General features: G+C 36.1%; 1 protein-coding gene across 1 annotated transcript in view; it reads left to right on the top strand.

The window, feature by feature from the left end:
- The window catches only part of PTPRB (protein tyrosine phosphatase receptor type B), a 238,357-nt gene that overhangs the window by 20,299 nt on the left and 196,317 nt on the right, over window positions 1-21,741 (top strand). Inside the window, exons 2-3 of the mRNA XM_053716786.1 lie at window positions 7,677-8,072; window positions 18,171-18,403. Of these exons, the coding sequence (XP_053572761.1) occupies window positions 7,677-8,072; window positions 18,171-18,403 (629 nt within the window). The remainder of the gene's footprint in view (window positions 1-7,676; window positions 8,073-18,170; window positions 18,404-21,741) is intronic.

Below are 21,741 nucleotides of genomic sequence, written 5' to 3' on the forward strand. Positions count from 1 at the left end.
GAAAACACATATGGGTCAAGAGCTCAACGTAATAACGGAGGAGGCTTTTACTGACTCGGCGATCAAGACAAAGACCACCGCATTTGCTAATAACTATATACCAGAGACCTCACTCACGAACTGAAATTGGACTTTACCGAGGTTGTTGGGCCGGTCTCTCTTCGGCTTGCTGTGGTGGTCCAGACGAGTCGATTGTCCTGGCTGCCCATTGGCACTGGGTCCTTGGCTACATGGGAGTCGCAGTGTATTTCAGAGAAGGAGAGGCTCTTGAGTCTCGCCCGATTTGTACGTGGCCCTGAGGAGCTGGGGCAATACTTGGAGTGTCAGATTCACTGCCTGAGACAAGCCACCCACAAAACTGGAGTGGGGTAACTTTCACACATATTGGGGCGACCACTAGGTGAACTTAGCTGCCCAGTCGAACAGGACTCATATCAAGAGTCATACGCATAAACATGGCCTGTTGATATATTTGAAGCTCCTTAAGGTTTGATTGTCAGTGAGTAAGGCAGCAGTATGATATGTTTGTAATTGTTTGGGAGAGTGCTGTATTATAGGCGCGCTAGCATGAATTTAAGGGAATAATACATGTTAATCTGAGCATAATTGCACATATGACTATACTGGTCTGCAAAACATTTTTACGTAGCTCAGTGATTAAACTTTGGACTTGCTGTATCTGGTCTATCATATTAAAATATCTTCAGGACGGCTACTGCTCATCAGACTGTGTGAAAGCCGCTAATCTCTATATAGTTTATATGCTCAATGTTCATATAAAGTTTTATTATGTTTTATGTATGATTTTGATATGCTGACTCCTAACAGGTTCAGAGCTTAGAGCGCTATTGAGACAGGAATATTTTGAAGTTAATAATAGTTCAGTCGTGACAGTTATTTTTATTTAGTTTACCATATTTAAAGAAATGCTAATGTAATATTATATATTCCTTCTCCTTGCAGATATTATATCTCTAAGTTTCTACACTAATATCTTGGTATTGTAGCATACTAGGGAGTGAATAGTAATTTTAGAGTAAATCCTCCTCAGTGTTAGACTTCCTTACGGCCACAAGTGAACATATGTATAAAGTGACAGGATATAACCTGTATTTGTAATCCAAGTATTAGAGAGATTGAGAAGTGCATATACGGCTTAGCACAAACATAGCAAATAACCCTTACTCTAATGTCTATGATGTAGTCTCTCTACTGAACGCCTCTACAGTAGCTGCATCTACTGCCTATTATATCACAGATATGTATTCTTAAGAATCCCTTCCCCATTACAGCAAATAACTCCATATGTCATTAGCCAAATTAGTTCTCTGTTGGAATATTTAGTAAATAATAGTTATTAGTATAGTTATTTTCTTATTATGGGTTCCATTAAATGCTTTCCATAGTCATTAAATGCATTTAAAGTATGATATTTCCCAAACCAGTTGTTTGCATTTGGGGTCCAAAAGTGGCCCATTTTGTTATTTTCTTTGCTCCCCCTAAAACTCCCTATTATGTCTAAAAACTCTTTCCAGGAGGTCCAAGAGAGGCCTCTATTTTCCATAGAGGGAAAGCATTGGTTACGACTTTCTACTATATTTCAAGGGGACTCTCCTTAAATTTAAAACCTGAGGTTAACTTATATTTATATAATTGGGCGATCAACTGTTTGCATATTGTGATACCTACTATGTATATTGTATGGTGATTATCCTATGCCTTTGAAACCAAGTTTTTATTTGCCTGTACCATGTTTTTCCTTTCTCCTTAACAACCTCAATAAAAATATTTAAAGGAAAAAAAAAATGGTTTGTTCTATCTAAATCATGAAAGTAAAGTTTGGGGTTTCCTGTCCCTTTAATGCATTAAAACTATAATAAAGTAATGTTGCTATTGTCAAAAATCCAAACCATAATTGTCTACAGTTTAGGAATGGCCTGTAGTTTTAACCAACAAAATATATTATCTATGGATTAACCAGAAGAAACATTATTAAAAGATGAATCAACATGTACAGTGATAATTCAATCAGACCCCTAGTAATAAATACCTTGAACTCTCTACTGAAACCTGATGATCTAAAGCTCTACACTCTGGTGATATTATCTTAGAAGTCTTGTCAATGCTGCAAGGTCCATCAAAGAATTTTAGATAGGCAAATTTTAGCTTAAGAGCTGATTATCTCACTATGCAGAGTCCTGAATATGAAGGAAAGACACATACATTTAATAAATTGTTTGAAAAAAACCCCAAGATTTTGCTTGATTTCTCTTCATGCCTGCGAGTTTTGATCATCAGACAAGCCTAAGCCATAGGTAAGATCTTAAGCATTGAAAATTCCAACCTAATAATTTATTTAATTAATTAATTAATTAATTAATTAATTTATACAAGACAACCAGTTCTGAGTTACACCAAAGGGTATATTAGGAAGCAAGCTGAGATTCATAAAAATAAAACATGACGTTATAGCCAGTTATGCCAAGTCTTTGTAGAAACCTGAAAACACCTGAAATTCTGGAGATGCAGTTATACAACAATATTCTCCAAGATCTAATGAAGCAGCCTTGCCTGTGTTGTACTCAAAAAGATTTTATGGCCATCCCCTCAATTCCACACAATTATACATAAAATATCTGCTTATGCAGTGTACCTGTTTGTAAATTCAAAGGGTGAGGAATCTTTACAAAGATTCACTAATGTATCAGATATAAATTACCATGAAACCACTTCAACAAAGACAAGATGACTTGTGTGAAAATCATTCCTTTTACAAAATCAATATGACTTTCATTCATAATTCGTTATAAATATAATTAAAACTAAAGTTATCGCCCTTATTGATCCATTTGTGAATCTATACAAATGCGAACCATAAAAATTTTTTTTGCTGTCGATCACGTTTCTGGATCAGCCAACTGAAATTCTAGCCGTTAGGCATCCGTCAGTCCACGTCATCCGCCTACTTGACCCTGTGCGCATGCGCTATTGTTTTCTCCTTCATCTCGGCATCCATGCTCGCTCACAATTCGCGCATGCGTATTAGCACTATCTAGGAATCCCCATAAGTCATATCAATACTATGTTTCCAATGCGATTAATGCATGCGCAGTGGTTATCGGGTTTTCGATTGGCGCGTGCACAGAAGACAGTGAAATTGCCGATTGGCGCATGCGCTGTTTCACGGAGCCTCGTGAACGCGCTTTAGGCAGATGTAGAAAGCGGGTGGAACCGCTCTATATGTTAAAGAGAAGAAAGCAGGAAATAGTATGTGGGAGGAGTCAGGGATCGCAACGGTATGAATTTATAATTATAGAAATAATAGAAATTTTAAAAAAATCTGAAAAAAAAATAATTTGCGATTAAGTTAGGGTAAGAGTAACAAATGCATTCATGTCTTGTAAATGTTGTAACTTAACCTTGACTTTAAATACAATAGAAAAAGTTGGTTGAACTAATGCTTTTGTGATAAAAGGGAGATGTGTGATACAGCAAATAGAAACTGGGTCATACCATATATTGATCTAAGTAATATAATGGTTCAATCCAGAGGGCTTAAATTAATCTTGGTTATAACAGACATATTCCAGGGATCATTACAGAATACATATCAACATTTTAAAACACTAAGCACACAGGATTTAAGTTTAAATATATAAAAGCTAGTAGTTTATATAGGTGACTTCTACTTTCAACAAGCAGACAAGAAAAAGTTTGATTTTATTTACTGTGAGTATAGGAATACACCCATGCAGTCCCTGATATAATCTAGAAAAGGCCAAAACATTCTTCATGAATATATATGTTTATTTTTCTAATTGTATAACATAAGTCGTCCAGATTCTCAAACTTAACTGAATTTGGATCTACTTTTACCGAGATCAAAATCTACTTGTGCGCTAGCCAAGCTTAAAGGGACAATAAAGTCATAGTTAGACATTCATGATTCATATAGAACATACAATTTTAAACAACTTTCCAACTTACTTCTATTATTTAATATGCTTTCTTCTCGTGTTATCCTTTGCTGAAAGGTTTATCTAGGAAAGCTCTGGAGCATCAAAGAACCTAGGTTCTAGCTGCTGATTGGTGGCTGCATATATATATATACCGATTGTCATTGGCTCACCCATGCGTTCCGTTAGAAACTAGTAGTGCATTGCTGCTCATTCAACAAATGATACAAAGAATGAAGCAGATTTGATAATAGAAGTAATCTGAAAATGTTATTAAAATTGTATGCTCTACCTAAATAATGAAAAAATCATTTTGGGTTTCATGTCCCTTTAAGGACATTAAATAGTGTGAGTGAGGTTTGACAGTTTTATAGTGACTAATATATTTTTAATGAAAAATAAAATATTTACATAATATTACTACTAGCTGTCACTAAAAAAGAAAATCAGACAACATGATACTGGTCACAGCTTTTACATTCAGCAGTGCTATGTTTTCCCCCCTTAGTGACTAATTATCACTTAACTAGAGAAAATATCAGTCATGTATACATCTGCATGCGGAGCAATGCATTGGCAGACATGGGGTTAAGCCATAGGAGCATGACTGTGCAATATAATGTGTATTTTTAATGAATAAAATACATTTAACTACAGGTATGCCTCACTTTACTGCACTTCACTTTACAGCAATTCGCTAATACAGCGCTTTGTGGAGCTGAGGTTCAACCTCTAAGGATTTTGAAACAGTGAGATTGTGAGAAAAGTGACTGGCACCATTTTGTTATGCTTAGTTCACCGTGTATACAGTATTACAGTGCAATCGGTGTCTTAGTGCTATCGTCTGTCAAGTTTAACTACATTAATTGTCACTATTTTACAGGTACATTATTTATTGAATACTAATTGAATACTGTGCTGTGCTAGTGTTAAACTAAACGTAGCACTATTGCACCCCTAATGTATGTTGGTTCAAACATGTTTTCAAGTTTTTAAACAAACTGGCAAGTGACGTGGAAGCTACAACTGCCATGTTTCACTTTAAGGCGGTTTTCACTTTACTCCGGTCCCTAACTTAATTGCAAGTGCAAAGAGGAGGTTATTTGAATTGTTGGATGACGGAAAAGGTTGAGAGAGAAATGGGTGTGGAGCTCCAATCAAAATAAGTTATGGGGTTAAAGGCTGCTAAAAAAAGGGTGACAGATATTAGAAAATAAAAGCCTCATTATAAATAAAGCACAAAAGTTGATCGCTAACACTGCTCAAGTTGAATCAACAGTGCTTATTCTTGTGCTCATTTTACAAGCTGAACGTAAAAAGTTAGCGCTTGAACGAAAGCTTTCCTAGAGGTTAAATAGCATGGCCGCACTATATCTCTCACCTCAAAGATTTGTATGGGGTGCACTACTAAACTCTGTTCTGTTTTTTTTGCTTGAGAGTTAACCCGAAGGTACGCTAAGCCAAAGTGCACTAAGCCAAAATGTGTGCTGCATAATAGTCTTCACTTAGAAGAATATCTATCTATCTATCTATCTATCTATCTATCTATCTATCTATCTATCTATCTATCTATATAAATATATATATATATATATATACACATATATATATATATATACACGTATATATATATATATATATATATATATATATATACAGTATCTCCCAAAAGTGAGTAAACCCCTTATATTTTTGTAAATATTTTATTATATCTTTTCATGTGACAACACTGAAGAAATTACATTTTGCAATGTAAAGTAGTGAGTGTACAGCCTGTATAACAGTGTAAATTTGCTGTCCCCTCAAAATAACTCAACACACAGCCATTAATGTCTAAACGGTTGGCAACAAAAGTGAGTACACCCTTAAGTGGAAATGTCCAAATTGGGACCAATTAGCCATCTTCCCTCTGCGGTGTCATGTGACTCGTTAGTGTTACAAGGTCTCAGGTGTGAATGGGGAGCAGGTGTGTTAAATTTGGTGTTATCGCTCTCACACTCTCTCATACTGGTCACTGGAAGTTCAACATGGCACCTCATGGCAAAGAACTCTCTGAGGATCTGAAAAAAAGAATTGTTGCTCTACATAAAGATGGCCTAGGCTGTAAGAAGATTGCCAAGACCCTGAAACTGAGCTGCAGCACGGTGGGCAAGACCATACAGCAGTTTCACAGGACAGGTTCCACTCAGAACAGGCCTCGCCATGGTCAACCAAAGAAGTTGACTGCACAGGCTCATCATCATATCCAGAGGTTGTCTTTGGGATATAGAAGTATGAGTGCTGCCAGCATTGCTGCAAAGGTTGAAGGGGGTTCAGCCTGTCAGTGCTCAGGCCATACACCGCACACTGCATCAAATTTGTCTGCATGGCTGCCGTCCCAGAAGGAAGCCTCTTCTAAAGATGATGCAAAAGAAAGCCCGCAAACAGTTTGCTGAAGACAAGCAGACTAAGGACATGGATTACTGGAACCATGCCCTGTGGTCCGATGAGACCAAGATAAACTTATTTGGTTCAGATGGTGTCAAGCGTGTGTGGCGGCAACCAGGTGAGGAGTACAAAGACAGATGTGTCTTGCTTACAGCCAAGCATGGTGGTGGGAGTGTCATGGTCTGGGCCTGCATGAGTGCTGCCGGCACTGGGGAGCTACAGTTCATTGAGGGAACCATGAATGCCAACATGCACTGTGACATACTGAAGCAGAGCATGATCCTCCCCCCTTCGGAGACTGGGCCGCAGGGCAGTATTCCAACATGATAACAACCCCAAACACACCTCCAAGATGACCACTGCCTTGCTAAAGACGCTGAGGGTAAAGGTGATAAACGGGCCAAGCATGTCTCCAAACCTAAACCCTATTTAGCATCTGTGGGGCATCCACAAACGGAAGGTAGGGTAACGCAAGATCTCTAACATCCACCAGCTCTGTGATGTCGTCATGGAGGAGTGGAAGAGGACTCCAGTGGCAACCTGTGAAGCTCTGGTGAACGCCATGCCCAAGAGGGTTTAAGCAGTGCTGGAAAATAATGGTGGCCACGCAAATTATTGACACTTTGGGCCCAATTTGGACATTTCCACTTAGGGGTGTACTCACTTTTGTTGCTAACGGTTTAGACATTAATGGCTGTGTGTTGAGTTATTTTGAGGGGACAGCAAATTTACACTGTTATACAGGCTGTACACTCACTACTTTACATTGTAGCAAAGTGTAATTTCTTTAGTGTTGTCACATGAAAAGATATAATAAAATATTTACAAAATTGTGAGTGGTGTACTCACTTTTGTGAGATACTGTATATTTATATATATACATAGCCACATAGTAATAGAGTATATGAGTTAGAAAGAAAACAGCAGTCCATCAAGTTCAACCTATACAGATTATTTTTAAATATACATCTTTCAATATGTATATCGATATGTAGATATATAAATATATTTGTATGTGTGTGTGTGTGTGTGTGAGATCTGGGCCAAAGTTAGATATTGTTGTAGGTGGGGTCTTTATACTTTTTGTGTTTGAGAAATACAGTAAAATGAATCAAAGAATGAAAAATGTTATATTAATGTATCTATTTGTTTAAAGATTTTAGATTTGTATATGACTTTTTTTCCAGGATATAACAAATTAATGAATATGGGTTTAATGTTATTCTGCTGTATGTATTCTGTAATGTATAGTGTTATCTTAACATTTATACTGTTTTTATTTTTATTTTCTAGAGAGTTTTCTGATTCATCATGTACAAAAACATCAGTGCATCTTGGGTAGTATGACTGTGAGTGTGGGAAAGTGCAATCTGACAGTGCGTACCCAGCACTGGAAGTGGACAAGTGATGGAAAGCTACTACACATTAGTTCATTTCTATGCCTCGGCATTGCCAATTCATCTGCAACACATTCACGTTCAGCCATATTCACCAATTGCGAAAGAGCTCCTAAATGGACGTGTCATAAAGATGAAAATCTCCTTGAGGTTGAAGGCACTGACCTTTTCCTCAGAAAACAGGGTGCAAGAGTCATCGTCAAAAAGGGGAGAAAGTACCCAAATGCCTGGAAAAGAATGGGAGCAGATAGTCATGGATTTGTTGTTTATAAAGACATGTGTCCAGACAAAGGTGAGTTATTTGATGCTGATAGCATTAGATGTTTATGTGTAAACGCATCTAACATTAACTGATATACATATCTTGTTACAAAGTAAATAAACTAATATGGCTTTATAGGCCAATACTTCAAGTAAGTAGGCGTCAAAGCATGGGATCACAGTTAAAACATAACAGTTAAAAGTTAGCAAGTTAGGGCGTACTAGAGTGTTACTTGAGAAATCCGTAGTGACTTTGTTGCCCTTATTGGTTCTCAAGTCTTGCAAAGAGTGTGTATATTTCACTCTATAGAATGTTAGTTTGCCAGTTATGCAGCCTTATAAATGTTGATTGTAATTTTGAAAAGTGAATTTGATACAATTTATAGTAAGTAATGCTTAAAGAAATATTAAATGCAAAATATATTTTCCCCATATGAGTGGCGCGCTAACAGTTACGCATAAGTGAAAAGGGGTTTATCGTGGGTGTTTGCGTGCATCGGGTTTAGTGCTTGTATTACAAGTTGAAAGTAAACGCAAACGCGTGAGAGCAATTGCAATTTACTCTACAATGATTACCGTGTCCTCAGAGCTCAGGTTAACCGTTTTGCAAAACAAAAATGTTTTACAAAACACATTAAAAATACATTAAAATGTACAGTTACACTTATAACACTATCTAATAATATATATATATATATATATATATATATATATATATATATATATATATATACACACACAGGATATATACTGTAAATATATATGTGTTTATATATTGTGTACAGATGTATTTATGTATTTATATGGTACAACTATTATTCAGTAACCACTGCACAATATGTTTCTATTCTGAGCTAATTTCCAATGTTATTTATAGAACATAATCATCAGTAGGGAAGGCCTACTTATATTTGAGGTGACTGGGTATGTGTTATGTAAGCTATGGGGTTTTTGAAGCATCTGATGATAAATTGAAGGAGAGAGAAGGATGATTAAGCGTATCGCAGGATGTGAGTGTAGATATACCGGGGGGACAGAAGAACGAACACATTGAGGTGGAGGAGGATTATAACTGATATAAATATATTCCAGCTGTGGCAATTCAGCAAAGGAGTAGAAAGAATTTGGAAAAGAGGGGGTGGGCTTGAGCAACTGCATTTAAAGGGACATGGATGCCAGTAGTATGTTGGCTCTGTACGACCTTGACATACTATTTTGAAATTTTGCAATGCACTGCACTGCCTTTTTCTATAACATTTGATCAGTACTACATACACATACCTGGTGCACATACACAGACACACTGATTTGTAGACATGCTTCTTGCTCAGTGTACAGTGCATGGATTATACCTTCCTTTCTGTACCTGTGTATGCTCAGAGGTTGTCACTGGAGGAAAGGGTTGCCAACTGTCCTGCATAAAAATACTATACAATCTGTAGGTGACTGTGCTCAACAGTCTGAGGGGTAGGATTGCTGCCTTTAGTTCAGGCCAAACCCGAACACGCGTTTTTTTGTTTTTTTTGTATGCACTATATGTAATAGCATATAAATACAAACTCACACATAGATATTCACACTCTCTATCTCACACACTCACTCATGCTCACACTCTAACACACTAACACACTCAGACTCATAGACACGACACACACACACACACACAGTAACTCACACTCTCTCTCTCACACACACACACAAAGAAACTCTGACACACAGACACAGTCTCTCACACACACACACACACACACACACACAAAGACACTCACACACAGTCTCTCACTCACTTACACACACTCTCACACACAGTCTCTCACACACTCACTCTCTGTCATACACACACAAAAAGACACTCACACACAGTGTCTCACTCTTACACGCACACACATAAAGACACTCACACACACAGTCTCTCACACACACAAAGACACACACACAGTCTCTCACACACACACACTCTCACAGACACACACATAAAGACACTCATACACACACATAAATACACTCATACTGTATTCACACACACAGTCTCTCACACACTAACACACACTCTCACACACAGACATAGACACGAACACACACACACACAAACATATAGATACTAATGTTCACACACACACACACACACTCTCTCATACACTCTCACAAATATACTCAGTCTTTCAAACACAGACTCACACACAGAGAAAGACACTGACACACAGACACACTTTTACACTCAGACACCTCCCCCCCCCACACACACAAAGACACACATGCAAAAAATAAATAACTGTAGTCATGTGCAGTTTGCTGAAAATGCACAATGTCACTTTTTTTCTGTGGCTGTTTCCCACCAACATTTGCATGTCCAGGCCTGACTCAGCTTCAAACTCGACACACAAATGGAAAAACTGTCCGGGCCATTCCCGGACAGGTGGTAACCCTACTGTGGGGTCACAAAATCCCCGCAACCAAAGCTCTAAATTAGACCCCACATTTGATCCTACATATAATATTTTTCACACCTTGGCAGTCATTTTACCCCTTGGCTGCCAGCAACATACAAATCATTGATTGTACCTCTTTGGTTGCCAGTAACACATGTAAACAGTAGAGATTAAAAATTGTCTGAAGTAAACTGTTACAGGAAGACAAGTAACAAGTGGCAAAAGCTTAGGTGGGAAAGGAAGAGGATTTGTAGAACAATGACAATAGAAAATATCTTTGCTGTGTTCCCCAGGAAAATGAGGCAGGTTTCATAAATGAACTTGATATGAGAGAACGCCAGAGAAGGGATATTCAGATAGTTGGCCTTTATTTTGGTTAATTTATCGTGCCATTGACATAGAAATGTCTTTCAGATATAATATCATTAACCACAAATTACTTTCAAAAGAAATTCATCCTGATTATAGGATCTTCTGTATTTGACACAAACAATTGTATAATTATTAAATACATTTTCACACAAACAGGAGAAATGAATGCATGCCTAGCATTGCTCCCTCGGCTCTAGACATGTAACATTTCCTCAGGAAGGAAAGGCAGATCCTGTTCAGCACTTCACTGTACTTAGTGTAAATACGAGATTCATAATCAGTCATTTTAAGAGATTGCTATGTAATTTATTGACACATCAGACAGTGAACTGACCACAAGGGGAGCTAAAGGAACACAAAATCTATGTTGTGCAAGCTGTTCATACAAATTATTTTTATTATTATTAATAAAGTTTAAAGGGAGGTTACATTTTGTTTTATCTATGCATAGGATACATCAGCAGTCGAGCACTTTATCTGTATAGAAAATAAATGTGTTACAATCATTTTAATATGTAACTTTTAGTACAATTTGCATTGTTTGTAATTCAGGGATAAACTCTTTGAAATGATCTTGAGTATGTTTTAAAGGATATTAAACAGTCTTTTTCATTGTTGTAAAAAAAAAAGCACTAAGCAGTGGGTTATACTTAATAGTCCTACAATGAGGCCGGGGTCTTTATAGGAAGACTTATCTAACTTGATGTCATAAATCGTATAGAATAACTTGAGCGGGTTAAGGTTTACTATTCAGATAAAGCTAGACATTGTCTGTTTTGCTCATGCTCAGAAGTGCCAGAATGCAACTTAAAGGGACAGTCTAGTCAAAATAAAACTTTCATGTTTCAAACAGTGGATGCCATTTTCAACAACTTTACTTTTATCATCAAATTTGCTTTGTTCTCTTGGTATTCTTTGCTGAAAGTTAAACCTAGGTGGCTCAAACTAATTTCTAAACTGTTAAAAACCGCCTCCTATATCAGTGCATTTTGATATTTTTTCACAGACAATGCTATTTCATGTGTGCGATATAGATAATATTGTGCTCACTCCTGAGGAGTTATTTAAGAGTCAGCACTGGGGAATAATTAATAAAAGGATTATCTATATTTTAAAACAATACAAATTCTGGAGTAGACTGTCCCTTTAAGTTCCAAAAATGTCTCTTCTTCTTATTTCCCTGAGGGCAGGAGCTACAATTATAAATTCTAAGTGCTCATTTTGCAAGTTGTTTGCTGTTTCTTTACACAATTAGTTTTTTATGTTTACTTTGATTTAACATATTTGTTTTAACTAAAGGAGCACTGTTTTATATCCCTTCAACCTGTCTCCTTTGCTGTGACCATTTAAGGAGATAAATTAGATTAAGCAATCACTACGCAGCATGTTCCAGGATGCACTCCAGTCTCTCTAGGGGCAGTAATAAAAAAATCACGATTCTTATAACTAATTAAAGGAAATGTGGCAAATAAATAATGAAAGTATCTTGCAATTTTTTTTCCGCTACACTTGAGTAAAGATTTGATGTTTTTAAATAAAATTATTTTTTTTTAAAAAAAAATAAAATAAACGTCTATTTAAAATACCAATTTTATTTATTTTCAAGGGACATTAAACACTTTGATAATGTAATATAAAATGTTTAATTATGTGTATGAAATAATCCTTTGCACTATATTTTCATTATTTATTTTGTCCCCCGTTCGTGTAATTTAATTCCCAAAGAAGTGGGCTTTACATTTTCTATCAGAAGTGGAAGTGTACACTGCAGATTTAACACTGCTGAATTCCAAATAGTCATTGGTTGCACACTTTAGTAACCAGTTTTTAAACATTCCTAATTGTCCCCAACAAAAAAGGAAACCTAGGTTAAAACATGGCGTGGCCCATTGCTAATAGCATAATAAACTTTACCATTATTATTAATGTTATCGGGTTTAAGCTTTGCTTAGAATAAATCACGCATTTATTTAGTCTTTAAAGGGACATGAAACCCAATTTTTTTCTTAAATGATTTAGAAAGAGCATGCAATTTTAAACAACTTTCTAATAAACTTCTATTATCTAATTTGCTTTACTCTCTTGGTATACTTTCCTGAAAAGCATATCTAGATATGCTCAGGAGCTGCTGATTGGTTGCTGCACATAGATGCCTCGTGTGATTGTCTCACCCATGTGAATTGCTATTTCTTCAACAAAGGATATCTAAAAAAATGAAGCAAATTAGATAATAGAAGTAAATTGGAATGTTGTTTAAAATTGTATTCTTTACTTGAATCATGAAAGAAAATGTTTGGGTTTAATGTCTTTTCGTGTTGATCTACAGTGAAATTACATTATACTTATTGGGAAGTACATTGCTAAAGTATGTTTACTTTTAAGAAGTTGCTATTTTAGGATTGCTATTTCTTCAGTGATTTCTAGGTCATCAGATATGTGGCAAATTAAAATGATAACTTCAAAACACTTAATTGTAACTCAGATCAACATTTCCTCCCTCCAGAGGGCTTTTTTCTTTTTCTTTTAGAAGCTGATGGGAAGCCCGTTAACAGACTTTACCCACAAGTATGCAAACCAGAGCTCTCTGATTTTAAAGCCTATTACTTGTGTCCTGTGTAGTTATCTTTAAAGGGACACTGTACTATAGCATTTGTGTCCCCTTAAAGGGAATTAAACGTTTGTGATTCAGATAGAGCATGCAAATTTAAACAACTTTCCAATTTACTTCCATTAACAAAATGTGCACATTCTTTTTATATTTACACATTTTGAGTCACCAGCTCCTACTGAGCATGTGCAGGAATTCACAGAATATACGTATATGCATTTCTGATTGGCTGATGGCTGTCACATGATGCAGTGGGAGTGGAAATAGACATAACTTCAGAAATTTGTCAGAAAAAAATCTACTACTCATTGAAGTGCTATTGCATTGTCTTGTAATCATGCATTTGTTGATTATGCAAATCAACTGTATTTACTGGTAATTTAAAAGACCATTAAATACAGTAGAATTGCATAATTAACAAATGCATAATAAAAAGACAATACAATAACACATACTCTGAATTTCAAATAAGCATTAATTTTTTTCTGACAAATGTATTTTGCCGCCTATTTGCAGGTCCCCTGTATCATGGGACATCCATCAGCCAGTCACAGACTAGTATTTGTATACACAGTGATCTTGTGCACATGCTCAGTAGGAGTTGGTGCCGCAGAAAGTGTGCACATAAAAAGACTGTGCACAATTTGATAATGGAAGCCAATTTTAAAGTCTTTTAAAACTGGATGTTCTTTCTGAAAAATGAAAGTTTAATGTTGACTTTAATGTCCCTTTAATGTGTTCTAAATGTCTTATTATACCTACTACAACATATTACATGTGTGAAATATCTGGTTTTGCGTATTTAAACCATCACCTGTTGTTCTCCAGGATATGCCCATAACAGTGGGTTGAGCCTGCAACTAAAGCAGAACTGATATTGTTATCTATGACCAAGATTACAAGTTGTGCGCTAAACTGGGTGCGTAAATAACGCAATAAAATGAGCGGTTACTGAAAGTTACTGAAATGTTACTGAAAAGTTACTGAAAAGTTACTGAAAAACCTTCTTTTGTTGTGCGGTATGGTGCGATAAGCTCCATACCACACAAAAGCCAAGGTCTGATTGACTTGCTCGTGTACGTTTTCCCCCTTAGACATCAATGGAGAGAATGTTTTAGAAAAAAACTAACACCTGCGATTGGGGAATGGCGATCACTGTAACGCATTCCCATTGATGTCTATGAGGAAAATAAAGTTATGTTAAAACTAAACATCCTAACATAAACCCTTAGTCTAAATAACCTTAACCTTCCGCCCCCGACATCGCCGAAACAAAAAATGGTATTAACCCCTAAACTGCCAACCCCCACAGCACAACTACTATAATAAGCCTATTTACCCCCTAACCTACCGCCCCTGACATTGCCAACACTAAAAAAAGTTATTAACCCCTAAACCGCTGACCCCCCACATTGCAACTACTATAATAAACCTATTTACCACTAAACCGCCGGCCTCCCACATCGCAACTACTATAATAAACCTATTAACCCCTAAACCGCCGCCCCCCCACATCGCAAGTACTATAATAAACCTATTAACCCCTAAACCACCGGCCCCACCACATTGCAACACACTAAATTAAACTATTAACCCCTAAACCTAACACCCCCTAACTTTAAATTAAAGTTACATTATAACTACCTTCAAATAAAAAAAAACTTACCTGTTAAATAAAATAAACCTAAGCTTAAACTATAAATTAACCTAACATTACTATTTTAAAAAAATAAAATAAACGAAAAATAAAAACTTAAGTTACAAAATTAAAAAATCTTAACACTGTAATAAAAAAAAATAACATTACAAAAAAACAAACACTAAAATTACGAAAAAAAAAATCTAAGATTACAAAAATAATAAACAAATTTATCCAAAATAATAAAATTAAACCTAATCTTATACCCTTTAAAAACAAAACCCCCCCAAAATAAAAACACCCTCTAATCTAACAATAAACTACCAATAGCCCTTAAAAGGGCCTTTTGTAGGGCATTGCCCTAAGTTAAACAGCTTTTACCTAAATAACAAAGTACCCCCTAACAGTAAAACCTCCCCACCCAACCAACTAACCCCCCAAAATAAAAAAAAACTAAGTCTAATAAAAACCTAAGCTACCCATTGCCCCTAAAGGGGCATTTGTATGGGCATTGCCCTTAAAAGGACAATCAGCACTTTTACAAACAGCTGTTTTGAGCCCATTAAAATAAAAAAATCCCTAATCTAAAAAAAAACTAACACTAACCCAGAAAATGTACTCACAGTTCCTGAAGTCCGGACATTCATCTTCATCCAGGCGGCAAGAAGTCTTCATCCAGGCAGCGACATCTTCATCCATCACGGGGGATTTAAGCAGCTCTCATCCTATTGGCTGATTTGAATATTTCAGCCAAAAGGAATGCAACGGTACCCCAATATAAAAGGTGTACCTTGCATTCAAGCTTCAGTGTGCGGAGGGCGATCGCATGGAAAGGAGGCTCTACGCTGGATGTCGCTGCCGGTCCTGGTCAGCTCCGTGCCGCGACAGCTCCGCTCCACCAGGATGAAGATAGATGCACCCTTGATGGATGAAGATGTTGCCACCTGAATGAAGACTTCTCGCCGCCTGGATGAAGATTGATGTCCGGACTTCAGGAACTGTAAGTACATTTTCTAGGGTTAGTGTTAGTTTTTTTTTTTTTTTATTAGATTAGGGATTTTTTTATTTTAATGGGCGCAAAAGAACTGATTGCAAAAGACCTGATTGCCCTTTTAAGGGCAATGCCCATACAAATGCCCCTTTAGGGGCAATGGGTAGCTTAGGTTTTTATTAGACTTAGGTTTTTTATTTTGGAGGGTTGGTTGGGTGGGGGGTTTTACTGTTAAGGGGGACTTTGTAAGTACATTATGTAAAAGAGCTGTTTAACTTAGGGCAATGCCCTGCAAAAGGGCCTTTTAATTGTTAGATTATAGGATGTTTTTATTTGGGGGGGGTTTCTTATAGGGCTATGAGATTAGGTTCTTGTAATACGGGAGACCTGCATATTCCGCCCGCAATGGCCAATTTTTCAGCGGTAAAGCTGTACCGCAAAACTTGTAATTTTGCTGTATGTTAGTTATTGAAATGCTAATTATGGGTGGGGTTTCAATGAACACAACAGCCTTCAGATACAAAGTCTCTCTTTCCTACTGGGAAATCAATCAGTGCAATTGTCTACCATGTGCATGGCTTTTCTACAGAAAAAACATTTGTTACTAGTATTTTCAGTGGAGGTGGGGATACAACAGACAAAAATGTGTATTTCAAATAACAAAATAAAGGTAAATAAGCGGTTTGCAAACAATTAAATACAAAATTCCAGCAGGGGGACAGTCTACTCCAGAATTTTATTACCCATATTATATACTTTTTACCTCTGTGATTACCTTGTAGCTAAGCTTCTGCAGACTGCCTCCTTATTTCAGTTCTTTTGACAGACTTGCATTTTAGCCAATCCGTGCTCGCTCATAAATAATTCCACAGGAGTGAGCACAATGGTATCTATATGGCACACATGAACTAGCAGTGTCTAACTATGAAAACTGTCAAAATGCACTGAGATAAGAGGTGGCCTTCAAAGGCTTAGAAATTAGCATATGATCATAAATAGGTTTAGCTTTCAACAAAGAATAAAACAAATTTGATGATAAAAGTAAATTGAAAAGTTGTTTAAAATTGCATGCCCTACCTGAATCATGAAAGTATAATTTTGACTAGACTGTCCCTTTAATTCTAGTAAATGTAACACAATTCCATTATAGACTGAACAATTCTTTAGATCATTGTTTGTTTTTTTAATGCAGCACATGTATTACAGTTATTGTGCACCAAATCATCTGTACTTGACTGTAGGGATACAAAAATAGCAAATTGCATCAATTATTATTTCTAAACTGGACTCCCAGAGAGTAATCCATTTGCATAAATCAGCAAAATAAAATTTAGAAAACAATGGAAAATATTTGGATTACATTGTAAAAACCCTGCCTTGTAAAGCTAAAGCACAAATACCTATTTTAAAGCTTTTGAAAGACTGAATAGAACAACAGCACTTTAAAGAGTTGGTTAAAACACGAAGGCTGTGTTTTTATTCTTTTTTCTTTTTAAAAATGCTGAACATTTAAGGGACATAAAAGTGAAAAAATAAAACGCTCTAATTTGTTTGTAAATAACTATGGGCAAGATTACATGTGGCGCGCAAAATCGTTTTTTTCACTTGTGCTTACTTCGAAAATCCAAACTGCATTAACTTCTCCTCCCATAAACTTTAATAAAGCACGCTTTTAAAAAAAAGTAACAATTATCGATTGTGTGCTAATCCGCGTAATACCTACATCGCTAAACACAAATTGAATATTTTACAATTGAATGTTCAATTTGCTGTATTTTGAAGAAAACATAGGTTACAAAATGTACAAACTTCTGATGGAGAGTTTTTCCCTGGCTGGAAAATGCTTTCTTGTTGGTACTCAGCAGGTGTTGGTTTTGTTTATTTTGATAACAAAGGCAGATTCCTGTGCTCCAGCGGGCGCTACTTATGAAAATAAACACATTTATTTTAGTAACATTGTTAAATTACCCATAGTTCATATAATAAAAGGTTTGGTTTTATTACATAAGTAAAATATTTGATATTTTATTAAAGAAACAAAAACGAAGCTGTTGATAAGCAGTCATGTATCCATCTCTTTATGCTTCTAGATCCAGAGAGAAGTACTATGAGCAGCACAACATTCAGAAATATTATAGTTGAAACCACATCTGATCTTTGGACTCTAAGGACCAGCCAAACTGAGATGAGTAACCCAAATGCTACACAATATAAAAGAGAAGCAGGGACCGGAAATCCTTATTTTACTGATCACCAATCCCTAGTAACTACAGCTGGCTCAATTCCAACAACCACACAGCATTATCCAAACTCAATCGAAGAGGTAAGAAAAGTATTTGATATATTTATAAATGCTTATTTGTAGAATACGACTGGATGCTGAATACTACTTTAAAGAATAGAATTGTATTTATACCTAAACATATACTGTATATCTATTCCTATAAAATATAAAGGGCAAGATTAAAAGTTGCGCGGTATGGGTTTTCCGCAGGCGATATGTCTTCGCAAATCAATTTCCATTGCACAGGTATTACAGATCTTGATAAATCGCTATTGCGCGCCCACAATTGCTTTTTATGTAACAATCCTTTCCGTGCTTGAAGAGCTGTATTTAGAATATACATTACAGAGTACAGTTACACTCATATTAACACTGTCTATTAAAAATTAATGTAAAAAAATATTGCACACAAAAGTTATAAGGGCTAAAAGATAGGAGATCTTGGTTGTTAGAAAAAAAAGCCGACGCAGGGATTTTAAATTAACATTCATACACATGAATTGAGAAACATGGATTTATATGTATAGAGATATGTTCAACTCTTGAGATAATGAAAAGATTTCACATTACAATCTTATGCACATTAAACAATTACGCGGCTTAACGCACACGCAAAATAAGTTTTTTTGCAACTTGTAATTGCTGCGCAACCCCAAATGCAAAAAAACCATAACGCACGCAGTGTTTTCGCAACTGATTTGCCACAGGACTTGTAATCTTGCCCGAAATGTGGTTGTGTAATGGCAGAGAGAGAAATAGATAGAGCCAAAGAAAAATCTATGAGGGTTAATATTTAGAGTTTACACTGAATATGATTAGATTAGGAGTATTCAATATACTTTTGACAAAACAGGCAGTTGCCTATAGGCTCCAGGGAGTGTCTCTTTTCCAGCGCATAAAATGCTTACTTTATGCTGGTGGATGCCCTTGTTATTGCAGAACACTAAAGGGACATTCAAATACAAAAATCACATGATGTAATTTGTTAGAGAATATCATTTTTACTGATTACTTACCTCCTAATATTTCCTGATGACTTTCCAGGGCAGGGAGGTAAGGGGACTTGTGGGTGGTGTTCAACTGCTAGTTTTGTGGTAGGAGCCACAATGGAAGGGGTGGAGTTACTTGTGTGTTATGGGCAGGGATGGGGCAGGCAAAGACCCTAAAAACCAGGGCATTTGCAGACCCGTGACAATCACGTAGGATACAGGACTATTGAGAGGTCTGTCAATTTCTACTTAACCCCTGCCAAGAGAGTAAGAGTGGATGCACATTTAAGTTTTGTTTTGCCTTCATGACAAACAGTTAACAATCATAAAATATGTCTGTGTCCCTCTTTATTAGTTGGATACTGAGTTGAACCAATCAGTCGTGTTTGCATTGTAATTAACTTGTGTTACTAAGTGCATCGCAAATATCGATAATGTTAAAATGGAAACTGTGTTGTGTGGGGCAATACTGCATTTTTCTAATGAGTTTATACTCACTGGCACTTGTTATATAAAGCATAGCAAATAACTACAATGTCTCACATTTAGAAATGTAACACACAGTTTATGAGGTCCTATATTTTGGTCTTAGTTTATGTCTCCAGTGTTGCACCCTTATAAATTAAGAAAAATCATTCAAAATCTTTCAGAAATATATTGTCAGAATCTTCAGGCAAATACATTTTAAAAATGAACAGCCAAGTGCTCATTGCTAAACTCTTTTCCATTAGACCGCTTAAATATAGTCCATATAAAACCTTTGCATAGCACTGCATGGAAGCGTAGTTATTAAAGTATTCTAGTTAGTTGTTAGAGTATTCAAGATAAACATTTTTATGGTCTTTCTCCAGAGAATGTACAATCTAGAGTTTAGGGGGTGAATGATGAACAAAAGGAGCTGCTTGTCTAAGCTTGTAGAATGTTTGGTAGTAGCAGGAGGCAGGTGAAAGTTTGATATAGTGTGTGATTACAAAAAACACAGAAGTACCCGTCATCCTAGAAGATCATTTTATGGGATTCTGAGCTAAAGTGATGACATAAAACAGAAAAAAAGAGCAACACTTAATGAGCTAGTTGAATTAGGAGGGTGTGTGTCTGGTTAAGAGAGAGAGAGATCTGGACATAATCTACGTAGAGTGAGTGGTACTGGAAGCTAAAGCAATTTATACGTTTCTCAAGGAGAAAAGCAAAGGACCTAAGACAGAGCCTTATGGTACTTCCATTGCTAGTGGGTAGGAGACTGCATATGATTTGTGCTGTAATGCCAGAATAAGGAAGGTTTATAAGAAGGAGGAGGGTATACTTTGTCAAATGTTGCAGAGATCAAACCCCACATAAATTAATAACATAAAATAAATACCATTAGAGTAATTTATTTACTATAGTCCTTGATCCTAAGATGTAGAAAGAGGGTCCATCATGTTCCTCTTGATATCCCTAGGTTCGAAACTCTTTTTCTTTTCCCTCCTAGTTATAGAATTTTTAAACTAACAGATTAACTAATCATTATTTAGGTTGGAGGGATCACTATCAAAACTGAGCGTTTCAACTCTTCTGATTTGTTAGTGAATTGTCACAAGCATTATATACTTTCACCATCATTGTATAGTGGCTCACATAGGGCCTGCTAATCTAAAGCTTGTTGTAACATTGTAATGTAGCATAGCTATTTGCTTCAGAATTTGAAAGTGTGTGTGTAGTGCTCGAAAGTGTTCAAATAGTGTCAGAAGTTGTTTTTGCAAAGAGTCGTGTCAGTAGCTTTTGCTGTGGGATGCAAGGGCTCTCTTCTATTTGCAGAATGATCTACCTGTACACAGTCCCCTGTAATGAAATCATTAATACAATGGTCCTTTCCATCCCTTAAATTACAGGTGTTTGGATTGATCCTTTTTGTATGTAATGAGATTATCAATTTACTTGTGTGAAATTACCGTCTTCAGTTCGAAAACAATAGCAAAACGTGTAAATAAATTATGTATCCATTTGAGCTGAGGCATTATGAGTATACTGGGCATGTGAGGAATGTAGAATATGATATTTGTATGTTTTATACTATGAAATTTCTTATTATATATTTACTAGGCGATAAGCCAGAGGGCAGTCTATGTTTAAAACATTAGAAACCCGAAAGATGATATTACAAAAAATAAAAAAATTCAAATTACAGAAAAAATTAAACAAAGCTATCCAAAATAAAAAAAATAAACCTAAACTAATACCCCTATAAAAATAAAAAATCCCCCCAAAATAAAAACACCCCCTAATATATAAATATGGTGGACACTGAAAATTGAATGCAAGGTACCGCATTCATTTTGAGGTAACTTGCATTCCTATTAGCTGAAATTTTGAAATCAGCCAATTGGGTTAGAGCTACTGAAATCCTAT

Source organism: Bombina bombina, chromosome 6, assembly GCF_027579735.1.
Source record: "Bombina bombina isolate aBomBom1 chromosome 6, aBomBom1.pri, whole genome shotgun sequence".
Taxonomy (NCBI): domain Eukaryota; kingdom Metazoa; phylum Chordata; class Amphibia; order Anura; family Bombinatoridae; genus Bombina; species Bombina bombina.